A 15,168-nucleotide genomic window follows, 5' to 3' on the forward strand; every position below is an offset into this window, starting at 1 on the left:
TATATATATATTGTTCTAGAGATATGTAATGCATATATAAATATGTAGAAAAATGTCTCTTCAAGTGGGCTTTTGTTTTCTTCTGCATAGAAGTTTATGGGCTCAGAAGGCTCATGCCTAGATGTTGCTGAAACAGAGATAACAAGTGAAAGCATAAAAATTCATGTTAGGAACATACAGTTTTATGGCCTTATCACTCAGTCTCAGCCCATGTAGATCTTATTAGTAAAAGTGATATTTTCTTTGACTTTCATCACAGTTCGTTGTTTTCCAGTGAATTCTGCAAGTTGCTCTGTCTTTCACCAAGGATTTTCAAACATACTACTCTCTGCCTCTACGCTGGGCACACTCCATTCATTCTAAGATTCCTCTGTACCGTTGTCCTAGAAATCCCTTTCACGTCTCTCTTAAATGTTTTATTTCCTGTGTCCAGCCATCTCTCTCGGTTCTCTGTGGTGTATCACATTCTCTAGTTACTTCCCGGGTGGTTAGCATTTTGGACCTTATAATATTTAAGAATCTTTTTAGCTTACTTTCTCACCTGATTTTTCTGGATATAGGATTCACACTTTAAAATACAAAGTAATTTTTCCGTGCCTTTCTGCCCATCAATGTTGCTGTTGAAAAATCTGAAGACATTCTGATTTCTCATTCTTCTTATGCGACAATTTTTGTTATTCTCCTACATAGAAGCTTGTGATATATTTTTCTTTCCCCCCGTGTTCTGAAATGTCACAATGATTTACTATTATGGGTCATTCACCTTACTGGGACTGGAAGAATCCTACTAATCTGTAATTTTATTCCCTTTAATACTAGGAAATGGTTTTAAATTATATTATATTTATATTACATTTGTTATATTATACATGTTAGGTTATATATAACACATATTTAATATAATATATATAGTATATTTTAAGTAATGTAACATTTATAGCATCATTATGTAAATTGTTATTTTTAATAAAATGAACAAGAATTCAATTAAAGGGGGCTTGTCAATTCAAGAAAATGCACATTTGCTACTTGCAGAGGAAATAGGCCTACAGTAACAATGTCCTCTAAACAATGTAAACAGGTATTGCTTATATTTTGAAGGTATTTTGGCAATAAATGACTAAATTTGACATACCACACACACACATAATATGTATATTCTACTATTCTTTATAAATCATAACATTATAATAGGTATGGTCAATAATAAAAGTATAAGTATTCATTTAGGATTTTCAACCCCTATTCCCCAGATGACCTACCACCTCGCCATGACAAAAGTGTTCAGCACAGAAATATTTGACTTAATTTATGTGGTGTTAAAAATGAGAACCTTCAATCGCTGTTATATTTAAGTGGGGAGTGGAGGTAGAATTCTACTGGTAATATTTCTTATGAAGTAAAAAATTATATTACATCTTATTGTGTTTGAAATACATTTGCTTTTAGTGTTTGAAAAGCTGAAACACAATTAGTAATTGTATTACATTTTTTTTCTTTGAGTTGTTGTTATATTTCAGTTTACTGGAAGTATTGACCTTCTGCTAAATTATTATTCAAGATTTGTGTTGTTTCTCTTTGCTTCTAGTGTGTAGTGACCTGGAGTTCAGGGAAGTGGCAAACAGGTTGCGGGACTGGTTCAAGGCCCTTCATGAAAGTGGAAGCCAAAACAAGAAGACAAAAGCATTACTGAGGCCTGAGCGAAGCAGTAAGATTTCTAAATTTGAAATATGTCATTATCTTTTATATGGGATTTTATTTCCAATGAATCACTACAATCGAAACACATATTTCAAAGTTTATCCTTCACTTAGATGCTGAACAAAAATCAGAACATTCATATTCCTTCTAAGCACACCTATTACATATTGCAAGCTGTTTATGAAATCGCTGATGGGTAGAAAAAGGAATCTCTCTCAGACACAGCAGTTAGCCTCCAAGTTGAATTGAAAGAGTAGGAATGTTTTTTCAGTGTTTTGATAGAAGGGGTAAAGGGTGGAAGAATCTAGGAAATAAATGTAAGAATTTTGGCTCTGGCTGGTTTGGCTCAGCAGTTAGAGCGTCGGCCCGAGGACCAAAGAGTCTTGGGTTCGATTCAGGTCAAGGGCACGTGCCTTGGTTGCAGTTCGGTCCCCAGTCCTGGTCAGGGTCGTGCGGGAGGCAACAGTTGGTGTGTCTCTCTCACATCGATGTCTCTCTCTCTCCCTCTCTCTCACTCTATCTGAAGATAAATGGGAAAACATGCTCGGGTGAGGATTGTTTTTTAAAAAGTAAGAATTTTGGAACACTTAGATTTTGAGAGAGCACAATTTGTGCCCCCACCGCCAAGATTAGCCTTTACATTACTGCTTTGTACAAACATTTCTACTATGACCCAACTATGACAGTAGACTAAAGGATATTGTCAATGACTCACTGAAAATTAAATTTATTAAAAAGAAGAAAAAAATAAGAGTTATGTGAATCTTATATGATTCTTTCATCATCTGTATAATCCCACCCCAAGTGTTTTTTAATTCCTTGGAAACAGGAAATACAAATTAAATTAGGGAGCTTGTTATGAATAATTTCAAGGACTTTGCATTTTTCAAAAAAAAGACTGATTATATGATTTTATTTCCAAAAAATATTTATTACACATTTAATGCATGAAAAGAAAGATATTGAAACCTGGGCTTAGTTGTAGGGAGCTATCCAAGTTTGAAGCATTTGGTCTAAAACAGGACAAGAAGGTAGGGCAATGCTCACAAGCAGCATCTTGTAGTTTACAAAGAACGTTTCTAGTATGTTTCCCTTGCTTCTTGTGATAGGACCCATCCATTGTCACTTACAGTCCACAAGTATCAGTTTCTAATAAAATAATTCATAAGGTGGCACAGTCATACATAATCTACATTTCCTAAAGTGCTTCATTTGCTTCTTTCTCATCAAGGAATTTTCTACAATTTCAACCTTTTATATTTATATATTTAATAGTTCTTTTCAATTAACCTATAACCAAGAGAGATAATTATCTTTGAATGTGTAGTGATTATGTATATGTCTTTTCCCACAAAGTTCAGAAAGAAATTGTAGTATTTCTGCTACCCTATCAGAATTATCAGAATTATTGATTCAATTTTTGGCAGATGTTAATTAATTTGATGCCTTGAGAGTAAGATGTCTGATCTTAGTAGATACAATAAAGTATGTTTGCCCCTTTTTATAAAACAAACATATTTGAAATGGTACAAAAGTTTGTTCCAGACCCTTACATATTGATTTTTTAAATTCATGTCTATACCTGCCCAACCAATTATCATACATGAATATTTACTCTCAAAAGTATCCTTTGAACTTGAGTTTAGGCAAATAATCCCTCCTTTATATGAAGATGGATAAAATGAGAACTTGTAGAAATACTCAGTACAGTGCCTGTTTAATTTTTCACATTCATAAATAGTATTTCCCTTCCAGTTCTTTCATGTAAGAAATGAAAACTCTTAATATAATGGGTTAATTATGAGAAACTCCTTGAGAGTTGAATATTTCGGGAAAGTAAATGAAAAAGTGGGTACAGAATTCCTTATATTGCTTGAAGAGGTCAGAAGCCAACTAAGGGTAAATTTCCAAAATAAAGTTCTCTGTTAGAGCAGGTAAAACAAATACCTAGAAGAGAAATAGCAGACTCACTCAACTCCTCAAAAGGGTAGACCCTCTGACTGAGTCCTCTCTTGACTCAGTCATATTTAATGTATAAACCAACGCTCTAATATTATTCTCACCATCTCCTTTCTGTTCGTGTTTTTCCTTTATAGCAATTCTCACTATCATAGTGATAATCTACTTGTTTATTGTGTTATTGTGTTTGTTATTTTTTCTCTCTCTCTGTCTCTCATTCTATCTCAGTTTTTCTCTCCATCTCTCTTTCCTTTCCTCCCTCCCTCCTCACCAAGCTATTGTAAATTGAATGAAGGCCGAGGTCTTTATTCACAATTGTACCATCAGAACATACAAGTTTGACACATATTATTTGCTAAATAAAAATGAGTATAATTCATGAATAAATGAAGCAAAGAAGCAATGAAAATACTACATTGTTTGTATATACCATAATTTAATCAATCCATTATTTCTCTAGGAATGATTATTTACCGTTTCAATTATTTTCTACATGATGATCAATTCTATGGTTAATTGGTATGCTTTTGTTTCCATGGGAACGATTCCAAACAATGAAAGTAATGAGTCAAAATATGCATGCATTTCACATTATAAATGATAATAAATGTTGCCAGACTGCTTTGCAAAAAGCTTAGGGCATTTCTAAGTTCTAATAGGAACATGTGAGAATGAACTTTAGCCTTCATCTCCGCCATCAAAAACAGAAAAGTTATTTTTAACCTTTCCATTCTTGTGAACATGCTATTAAATTTTTTGTCTTTTATTATTACAGATAATAAAAGATGTCTCACATTTTCTCCCTTTTTGCCCCTCTTCCACCCAACCCTCGCCCTACCCCAGGCTTTCCCCATACTATTATCTGTGTCCACATTTATGTGTATATATATATATATATATATATATATATATATTCTTTGGTTAATCTCTTCCTGACCCCTCCCACCTCTACCCCCCACTGGATCTTTTATTCTGTTCCATGCATCCATACCTCTGGCCCTGTTTCCTTGGTGAGTTTATTCAATAGATTCCACATGTAAGTGAGATTATGTGATATCTGTCTTACTGTAAGTGGATTATTTCGCTTAGCATAATAGTCTCCAGGTCCCTCTTTGCTCTCTCAAAGGGTAAGAGCTTCTTTTTCTTTTTTTTTTTTTTATCCTCACCTGAGGACATTTTTTCCATTTTTTGTTCAGATAGAGTGGAAGGGAAAGAGAGGGAGAGAGAGAGAGAGACAGAGAGAGAGAGAGAGAGAGACAGAGACAGAGAGAGAGAGAGAGAAACATTGATGTGAAAGGGACACATCGAGTGGTTGCCACCCGCACAACCAAACAGGGCCAGGGACAAACTGCAACCGAGGTACGTGCCCTTAGCGGGAACCAAACCCGGGTCTCTCTGGACCACAGGCCCATGCTCTAACCGTTGAGCCTACCGGCCAGGGCAAGAGCTCCTTCTTTTTTATAGCCACATAGTGTTGTTAATTTAATTTGCATTTGCTTTTGTAGTGGTGACTTTGAACACAAAATATTGGCTGGGAACATGAGCCCAGCAGAAGGAAACAAAATGTCTTAGCTCCGGCTACTCTAATAATGTACTGAAAACTATATGGATTAAACACTAGGCATGTACTTCTCAAATTCTGGTTGACTGGGAAGTCCTAGATCCAAGTGCTGGCAAATTAGGTTGTTGTTGAAGGCCCTCTTCCTGGCTTGGAGACAGCCATCTTCTCACATGGGATTCAGAGAAAGATCCCTCTAGGGCCTCTTCTTATCAGAGCACTAATCCTATCACGAGGGCTCTATTTCATGACCTAATTATCTCCCAAAGGCCCAATCTCCAAATGCCATCACTTTGGGGGGAATGTATGAATTATGGAGACAAACACAAATCCATAGCACACACCCAAAAAAACCCACCCCCACAAGTTATGTTAACTTGTATGTGTTCAATTCTGAAAAATACATATTGATGGCTTCCATTATGTTTAATCAAGTTCTAGTACTGTTGGTAATTTCTGCTATATGTGTTGACTGCTCTAATTTTTAGAACATATGGACTTATTTCTGTTCTATTCATTAGTAAATATGCTTATCACTTTATCTTATAACACTATATTCTACTTACTGCTTCTTAGCACAGATTTCATCTTATCTGATAGTAATATTACCACCACTACATTCAATTGTATTAACTTTGCTGACATTGTGTTGACAATCTTTTATAATTATTTAGGCTTACATGTCTTTCTTCTAAACATTCATAGTTGGATTATGAGTTTTCAATATGATAGTAAGCAGACTTCATGTTTTTATTTAAAAATTAAGAAATAATAAAATTAACATAAAGAACAGGAAAAAATATTCTGACAAGACACAGAATGTTTGTCATTTAGGCAGATTACCCAAAGAAAAACTTATCTTACAGTCCCTCACTGAGAATTGACCAGCCCTGGTCAGTGTCGCTCAGTGGTAAGAACATTGGCCGAAGGGTCATGGGTTCGATTCCCAGTCAAGAACATGTACATGGGTTGCAAATTTGATCCCCAGCCAGCTTTGGGGCACATTCAGGAGACAACTAATCAATTGTCTCTCTCACATCATTCTCTGTCTCTGTCTCTGTCTCTCTCTCTCTCCCCCTCCCTCCTTCCTTCCTTTTCACTATCTCTAAAAATAAATGGGAAAAAATAGCCTCAGGTGAGAATTATAAATTAATTAATCAATTAATTAATAATGACCAATAATCCACAAAAATTTTGTCATTTTAACAGATAAACAAAATCACATTTTAGCATCAGTATAATATTTGATACTAATTTTAAAACATATCTTAGACCTGGATGGTGTGTCTTGGTTGGTAAGGCATCATTCCATGCACCAAAAGGCTGCTGGTTCTATCCCGATCAGGACATATGCCTGTGGTTAGAGCCCTTGCACCAAAGGGTCAAGGGTTCAATTCCCAGTCAAGAGCATGTACCTGGATTGCAGGTTTCATCCAGGCCCTCCCTGGGACTCCTGGGGGAGGCAACAAGTCCATATATCTCTCTGACATCAGTCTTTCTCTCTCTTTCTCCCTCTCTCTCCCCCTCCATGCCTCCCTTCCACTCTCTCTAAAACATCAATGGAAAAAATAATTTCGAGTGAGGATTAACAAGAACAACAACAATCTTTAAATGTGTTTTATGATAAGAAGGTGAAAGAAATAAAGCTATTTAACCTCTGATTCTATTATCATCATACCATGAAAAAACTTTTTCACTAAGTATATATTGTAACATAATCTGTGGACCTTGATATATTTTGTTTCATTATTTAAATCTCAAAAATTAAAGAACAGAAATATTATACATAGTTGTTTTTTTTTTTCTTTTTTTATTATGGTTGCAATTGAGTCTCTGTGTGTCTATCCTTTGAATAAGAATTTGTATTAAATTTCATTTTGTATGTTTCGAAAACACAGTATCACATGCAATCATATGCAAAATCCTCAGATTAACAGTCTGGCCCAGATTAAAATAATGTCTTATGTTTGCCTTCCTACACAACAGATGCTCTCCTCAGTAAGAGAAAATGATAGCATTACTTACACCCCCAGGGTAAATGAATACATTCTAATTCTTCCCTAAGACATTGTTCACGTTATGTCATGCTGTCTTCACATGGAGAGGAAGATTGAATTTGGAATCAGAAGGCTTAAAGACAATGCCCCATGTTAAAGCAATTAGGAGCCTTCTAGGTGCAGCAGAGGACTCCATCTTTTGAAAACAGAGATTTATAAAGTTAGAAGATGCATTTTCTTTTCTTATTTCAAGTAATAAAATGAGAGATACAGATCATTGCTTATTTAGTTTGCTCTAATTATTGGGACATCTGGCATTTTCTTGTTTTATGAGGAAGACAAAATAACTCTATATTAACATTCAGTTATACACTTTAGTATTACTAAGGTATTTTCTTAAAATTTGGATAGTATGATTTTGTAAAATTATATATTTTCTACTTATCTAAATAAATGTAGTACTATATAAATTAAAACTATAATTATACAGTAAAGTTGATAAATGAATAATATAATAAAATTGTTTTTTTACATTATTTTGTTCTGGGAAATTATCCAATAGATTCACTATACACCAAACTTTTGATGAACCTCTAGTTTTTAGAAAGTCTATTAATCCAAATAAAGGGAATTACTATTAGCATAGACCATTTTGGAATTATTAACAAATAGGTTGATTCTCACAGGGTACATGAAATATTGTCAATTTTAGTATATTCTGTTTTCAACAAAATGAATGCCTTCTTTTCAAAATATAACCCTGTAGGGTGTTCAGAGTACATATAACCAATAATTTGAACGATTAGAATGTAGTAAAATGTGAAACACCTCCTCCCAAAAAGATAACAATAAATATACATTTTGAAATAATCTGTGCAGCCTGGCTGGTGTGGCTCAGTGGTTGAGCATCAACCCATGCACCAAGAGGTTGTGGGTTTGATTCCCAGTCAGGGAACATTCCCAGGTTGTGGTCTGGAACCCCAGTGAAGGGCATGGAGGAGGCAGCCAGTTGATGTCCTCTCTTATCAATATTTCTATCTCTCTCTTCCTCTCCCTTCCTCTCTCTAAAAATCAATAAAAAAAAAAATTTTTTTTTTGCCCTGGCAGGTTTGGCTCAGCGGTTAGAGTGTCGGCCTGCAGACCAGAGAGTCCTGGGTTCTGTTCCCGTTAAGGGCATGAACCCGGTTGCAGTTTGTCCCCGCCCCAGTTTGGGTCATGTGCGTGGTAACCAGTCGATGTGTCCCTCTCACATTGATGTTTCTCTCTCTCTCTCTCCCTCACACTCCCGCTCTATCTGAAGATAAATGCAAAAAAAATTTTTTTTTTTTAATCTGTGCAGAAAAATAAGGCAAAACATAATTTTTTACATTACATACATATATTTCATATATATTTTGTCCTGTAACACAAGCATTATTTCTATTGAATTTCACTCAGATGCCAGTTGAGTAAAATACAACCTGGAATGTGAGCACTATAGGTATCTTAAAAGCATCAAGAAATGACAGCTAAAACAAAGGAGAAAATATAAATACAAGGGAAATAAAACAGCTCAAAAATGTTACATAACATGAGGTAAAAATAAAAATTGTTAGCAACCGGATATATATGGTTTTCCAATCATATTTTATTCTCATGCATATATTTACATAAATATTTATTTTAACCTTTTAATCCTTTACATGTTTCAAATATTTTCTCACTACATCTTTTCTATCTGATCTCAGAGTTCTTAATTTATTTTCTTTAGGAAAAATCTCTCTCACAAAACTATTGAACTGGATAATCTTCTAATGTATATATTTGTACATTGAAATCATTAAACTATCCATAATATATTGATATGACATGATTATTGCAAATGATCATGTTTCCTTACTGAATTTAAATAACATCTTTGCAATTATTTAATCTACATTTATTCTTTGTATTCTGTTTAAAGTCTCTACACATTTTTTTCATAGTTTCTTTTGCTATTTATTTGTGCTGTAATTCTGTTATGTTCTGATGTGATACTTTGTATGATTTCAGTTCTTTCAAATTTGGTACAGTCTGTTTTATGCCTCAGAATGTTTCATATGCTCTTGAAAGGAAGGTGTATTCTATTATTATTTGTTGGAGTGTATTATAAATGTAAATTATTTCAATTTTATTGATATTTTTCAGATCTTCTGTACCCTTGCTGTTTTTTTTGTCTATTTCTTTTATTGATTATTTACAGAGTAATGTTGCAGTCTCCGGGTGTAATTGGGAATTTGTCTTTTTTTCTCATGTATTTTGAAGCTTCATTTTATTTTATTTTTTTGACTTTCTTTTTAAAAATATTACAGATGTTTCTCCTTTTTTCCCCCATTGACACTCCCCTACCCTGCACCCCCCTACTCCCCCAACCCCTCACCCCCATCTCCCCCTTACTGCACTGTTTTCTGTGTCCATTGGTTGTGCATATATGCATATAAATTATTTGGTTTATTTCTTCCCGCCCCTCTACCTACCTTCCCTTTGAGGTTTATAGTCTGTAAATACATACACATTCAGGGTTGCTATGTCTTATCTTTGAAATATTTATCATTATGTAGTGTCCCTTATTCTGAAGTTAAATATATTATTAGTATAGTTGGTTTGGCTTTCTCTCCATTAGAGTTTACATGCTATAATTTTTTCAGTCTATTAATTTCAACCTACTGTACTATTATATCTAAAATGGTTTTCTTCAGGACAATATGTAGTTTACTCTTGCTTTTTTTTTTAAATCTACATCTGACTTTTTTCTGTATTTTAATTGATATATTTAGATCTTTTACATTTAATATAATTATTGATGTTATTTAATTTCAATCTACCATCTTGTTTTCTATTTTTTTCATCACTTCTTGGCCCATTTTTCTTTCTTACAATGCCTTATTTTAGACAAATTGAGTATTTTTATGAATTCATCTCTACTCCTGGTTCGTTATTTTTATCTTTTTTAAAATAAGTTACTGGGTTCAGCCAGTGTGGGTCAGTGGTTGAGCATCGACCCATGCACCAAGAGGTCATCAGTTCAATTCCCAGTGAGGACACATGCCTGGGTTGTGGGCCAGATTCACAGTGAGCAGCATGCAGGAGGTGACCAATCAATGGTCTCTCTCATCGATGTTTCTCTCTCTGTCTCCCTCTCACTTCCCCTCTCTCTCAAATCAATAAAGGAAAAAAAAATTAATAAAATAAAATTTAAAAATAATTTTAATGGTTCTTCTAGGATTTACACAATGTAAATTTCAATTGTTACCATAAACCTTTAAGTTACATTTTCCTATTCCATATTTATTAGAAGGAAATACAACTCTCAATTTATCTCATCTCTCATTCTATTTTGACATACATTTTGCTTTTATGTATGCTATAAATATATAGTACTTTGCTTATAACTTTAGGTTAGACATTCAATTATTCTTTAAAACAATGTGAAATAAAAATATAAATTTCATATGGATCTTTATGCTACTTCCAGAATTCCTCAGGGATTTTTGTTCATTTGATAGCAATCCAAGACTATCTACTATCATATTTATCCCTTCTGAGTAATACATTTTTAAACATTTCTTATAGTTCACATTTGTTTTAAATAATTTTTCTTTCATTTTTATTTGTTCAAAAGGTGGGTTGTTTTCTTTTTTTCCTTTTACAAAGATATTTTATCTGGGTAAATACTTTTGGTTTAAAGGCTCTATTTTCACCCCACCCCACAGCATGTTATGGATGTCCCTCCATTGTACTTTGGGTTTACTGTTTCAGCTGAGAAATCACTTGCCATTCTCTCCTTATTTTTTCTGTAAGAATATGTATTTGCCTCTACCTTTTTTAAAGATTTTTTTCCTATCATTGGTTTTGAGCAGCTTGACTTGACTATGATGTCTAGGTTTTGTTTGCCTCTTTCTTTGCATGGTTTGCACTCCTGTTTAGTGTTTATCTTTATGGTTTGTCATATTTCATTCGTTTTGGAGACTTCTCCATTAACTCTTGAAATATTTCTTACTCAAATACAGCTATTTGTTTTTTGTTTCTTTTTCTTTTCTCTTTCCTCTGGGTGCAATGTATCTTCACCAATGTCCGCAGGGTGACCAACCAGTCTGCTCTTCCCAGTAACTTAAGGCTTTTTTGCATAAGGGATATAGCAAAGAAGGATATGGATGGGCCTTTACACCTTTTCTCATAGCGGCTTCTGCTTCTCAAGCATCTTTCTTAGGTCTCTGAACCTGCCCCAAGTCTTCCTTGAGAGCACTTGATAATATCTGTGGAATAAAATCTTCTTCCTATTGCGATTTTCAAAGATTTACCATCATGTTAGTCCACACTCAACTTTTATCAATGTATTGAAGAATGTAGCTGAACTCTCCCTGTTAGCTTATGCATCGTTCAGTGACTATCTTAGTTAAGTAAGGAAGTGCTCACATCCCGTCTCTTCTTTGAAACATTGTTTAATTGTGATGTGCCATTCTCTTCCTGCTAATTTCAAGTTTGGTGTTTATCTTTAGTTCTTAAGACTTTGATTAAGAATGTCCTTCTTTTGAATATTTTGTTTGAAATTTGTTGCATATCTTTAATCTGTAAATTTACATATACAAGCAAAATTTCTACCATTATTTTCTTAAATTATTTTTTCTGCACCACCTTTTTCTTCTCTCCTGGCACTTCAACTACCTGTGTGTTACATACTCTGATATTATCTAGCAGTTCTCTGAGGCTCTGTTTATTTTATTTTTTTCTCTTGCTTTCCTTCCCTTAAACCATTACAATTGATCTATATTCAAGTTTCCTTTTTCTTCTGTAAACTTATTTCTGCTCTTGGATTCATCTAGTGACTTAAAAAAAATATATGGGCTGCTTTGTTATTTTGTTCTTTAATTTTCATTTTGTTCTTTCTTGGAATTTCTATATCTCTACTCATATTTCCTATAATTGCAATTATTACACACATATTTCTTTTTCTTCAATAGGGTAGCTATTTTAATTGTTTTAAAATTCTGTCTGCTGTTTCCAACAACTGGGTCATCTCAGGTTTGTTCTTATTGGATTGTCTTTAGAAATGTGTCCCATTTTCCTGGTGCTTCATGTGTCTTGTAATGACGGATGGTGTCCCAGATGTTATGGATATTAAATTGTCAGTGCTTTGTTATGTTACTTTAGTCCAGTGAGAGTGCTTTGTTTTAGCACATGATTAATTTGGTGCGGGGGGGAGGGGGGGGGCTCAAAATAAAAACCATACTTCTTAGGTGCCAGCTCTAATCAGTTTGGCTTTGTAATCTTTAGTAGAGGTGGTCTGAGTCCACAGTGTGCATGGGTGGTCAATTGGTTATCAAAATCTAGGGCAGACTATATTTGACTTTGTGGCTCCTTTCCTTCCTGGATTTCTCTCTCATACTTCAGTGGTTGTGCAGTTTTCTGACTGTCAGGTTATGCCTGCATTCTTTATTCACCAATGTCCCTGCTGCCTTTTGCTATGCCAACTCTATCTGTCCCCAGGCTAAAAAACAGTGAAAAATGGGAATTCGCTTCATATAACTCTCCTCCTCAAAGTGTGGAGTTTCCACCATAAAATTAAAGTGCCTGCTTCTTATTCACTCTTCCTGGTTTTTGGTTTTGTTTTTTTCATAATGAGCAGAGTTTAAAGACTTATGCATAGGAGTGTCAGTCTAGTAAATGTTATTTAGCCATTACTGGAAGCAAAATATAAAATATCTATTTAAACGACTAGTTGAAGAGAGGATTTTTTGTCTTATTTGTCTTTGAATCTATAAGGCCTGGGAACATGTCTTGAACCCAGTACTTTGCTTTTCACTACCTATTCCTATATATTCCTCTTTCTCACCAAATATGACAATACTTTTTGTTGTTGTGTTGTGTTTGTTTGTTTGTGTTGAGGGTAGGGAGAGAATTACAGTAACATTTTAAATATTAAATGTTCATAATTAAGGACAATCCTTCAGCTATTTTGAATATACTTTGAAATCTACATTACTGAGTTTTTGCTCTCATTTGAATGATTTTACATTAATTTGTTCATCTCAGTTGTGCTAATAGATCTGCTGATAAAGCAAATGCAGTTATTAAAATAGATTTGCTATTTTATAGGATTAGGATGTGAACAGTTATGTGCCTATATGCTAGAAGTAAATAAAATTATTTTCTGCAATAGAATAAACATTCAGAGAATGTTGAGAAATATTTTTTCAATTATAAGTACTTTGGGCTTGATAGATTCTGCACCAATCTTAGATTCCTTACACTTGGTATTTCTTTTACCTGGAGTGACCTGCTCTATATTCTCTGATTACTCATAATTCTACTTTTTTTTATCCTCACCCAAGGACATTTTTCCATTTTTTGTTCAGATAGAGTGGGAGGGAGAGAGAGGAAGAGAGAGAGAGAGAAACATTGATGTGAAAGGGACACATTGAGTGGCTGCTATCCGCACAACCAACCAGGGCCAGGGACAAACTGCAACTGAGGTACACGCCCTTAGCGGGAACCGAACCCGAGTCTCTCTGGACGACAGGCCAACGCTCTAACTGCTGAGCCAAACTGGCCATGGCCTCATAGTTTTACTTTTATATATCTGCTCAAATATCCTGTTTTTAGAGATTGGGTGGTGGGCAGAATTTTTAAAATGGCCTTTACAAATTCCTGGTCCCTGGTTATTCAAACAAACATTGTTCTAGGTACTAGTGTGAAGGAATTTTATAGATGGAAGTCAGTTGCCCTTAAACTATGAGCAAAGGAGGATCTAAAAGAATAAAGGTAGCAAAGATGCCAACAGTATTTATGAAGAGGGTTTCTTTGGAAAGAACTCTGCTATGATTTCACAACTCCTCTAAGAAGAGATGAGCATGCTTCCCTTCATTTCAAATTGAGGGAGGGATCTCAACAGAACCACACAGAGTTCTACATGAGCATGGCCTGAATTTCATCAGGAAAACCTAAAAGGCAGTGATAGTCATGAGCTGCTTACTTGTTTAGTGCCAAAGCAAAGGAAAGTTACTGCAGCTTTGGAATTGTGTGTCTGGGCAAGAAATACAAGAATAGTTACTATAGACAAAATTTGAGCCATATGAATGAGAACAAATGTAAATTCTGCCCAAGAGGGCCATTGGGAATAGTGAATATACTCTAGCAGTAAAATTGGATCAGCAGCTATCTGGAGACTAAGAGGTGTGGTCGGCCAGAGGAAAATATCACATATCATAGGAAATACAGTTGAAGTGTGGGTGCTCTAGGCACCCACTCGTTGCGAGTGGTGTCTGAAGTGAGGAGTCTTGTGGCATCTGCACTAACCCCCAGGACATAGTGTCAGAATTCAATTAAATTGTAGAACATTCTCTTGTCCACAGGGAACTGGAGCATTGCTTGGTGAGGAAAAACAATACATATATGTTGCAGTTACTATGCATAGAGAACACATTTTTCTTTAAAGTAAAAGAGATTTTTTTCATTGTTATTCACTTAAAAAACTAGTAAGCTGTTTAGAGCAAACATCATAACTGTACTATGGGGTTTACAACATGTACAAATAAAATGGATAACTCAGCAGAAAATGTGAGAGAGTTTAAGTATACTCTGGTAAGTTTCTTATAGCATATGTGAAGTGTTATGATGTTATATGAAGGTAGAATGTGATAATAATGTACACCGTGAACCTTAAGGCAAAAAATAAAATATATATAGTTAATAAACTAAATTAGTTTCTAATGCTGATGTAACAGATCACACCAACGTTTAGTGGCTGAAGTAACACAACTTTATTGTTTTACAGTTTTGTAGGTCAATAGTCCAATGCTGGTTTCACCACACTAAAAGCAAGGTGTCTGTTGGACATAAGCCTTTAGGATTATGTTGGACATAATCCTGAAATGCATTCATTTCTTAGATTATTTGGGTTGTTGACAAAATTAGGACTGAGATCCTTATTTTCTT

General features: G+C 34.5%; 1 protein-coding gene across 1 annotated transcript in view; it reads left to right on the forward strand.

Annotated features, from left to right (window-relative positions):
- The window catches only part of SPOCK3 (SPARC (osteonectin), cwcv and kazal like domains proteoglycan 3), a 342,954-nt gene that overhangs the window by 312,294 nt on the left and 15,492 nt on the right, over nucleotides 1-15,168 (forward strand). Inside the window, exon 8 of the mRNA XM_036282120.1 lies at nucleotides 1,589-1,708. Within this exon, the coding sequence (XP_036138013.1) occupies nucleotides 1,589-1,708 (120 nt within the window). The remainder of the gene's footprint in view (nucleotides 1-1,588; nucleotides 1,709-15,168) is intronic.

The sequence above is a fragment of the Molossus molossus genome, unplaced genomic scaffold (genome assembly GCF_014108415.1).
Source record: "Molossus molossus isolate mMolMol1 unplaced genomic scaffold, mMolMol1.p scaffold_m16_p_4, whole genome shotgun sequence".
NCBI lineage: Eukaryota > Metazoa > Chordata > Mammalia > Chiroptera > Molossidae > Molossus > Molossus molossus.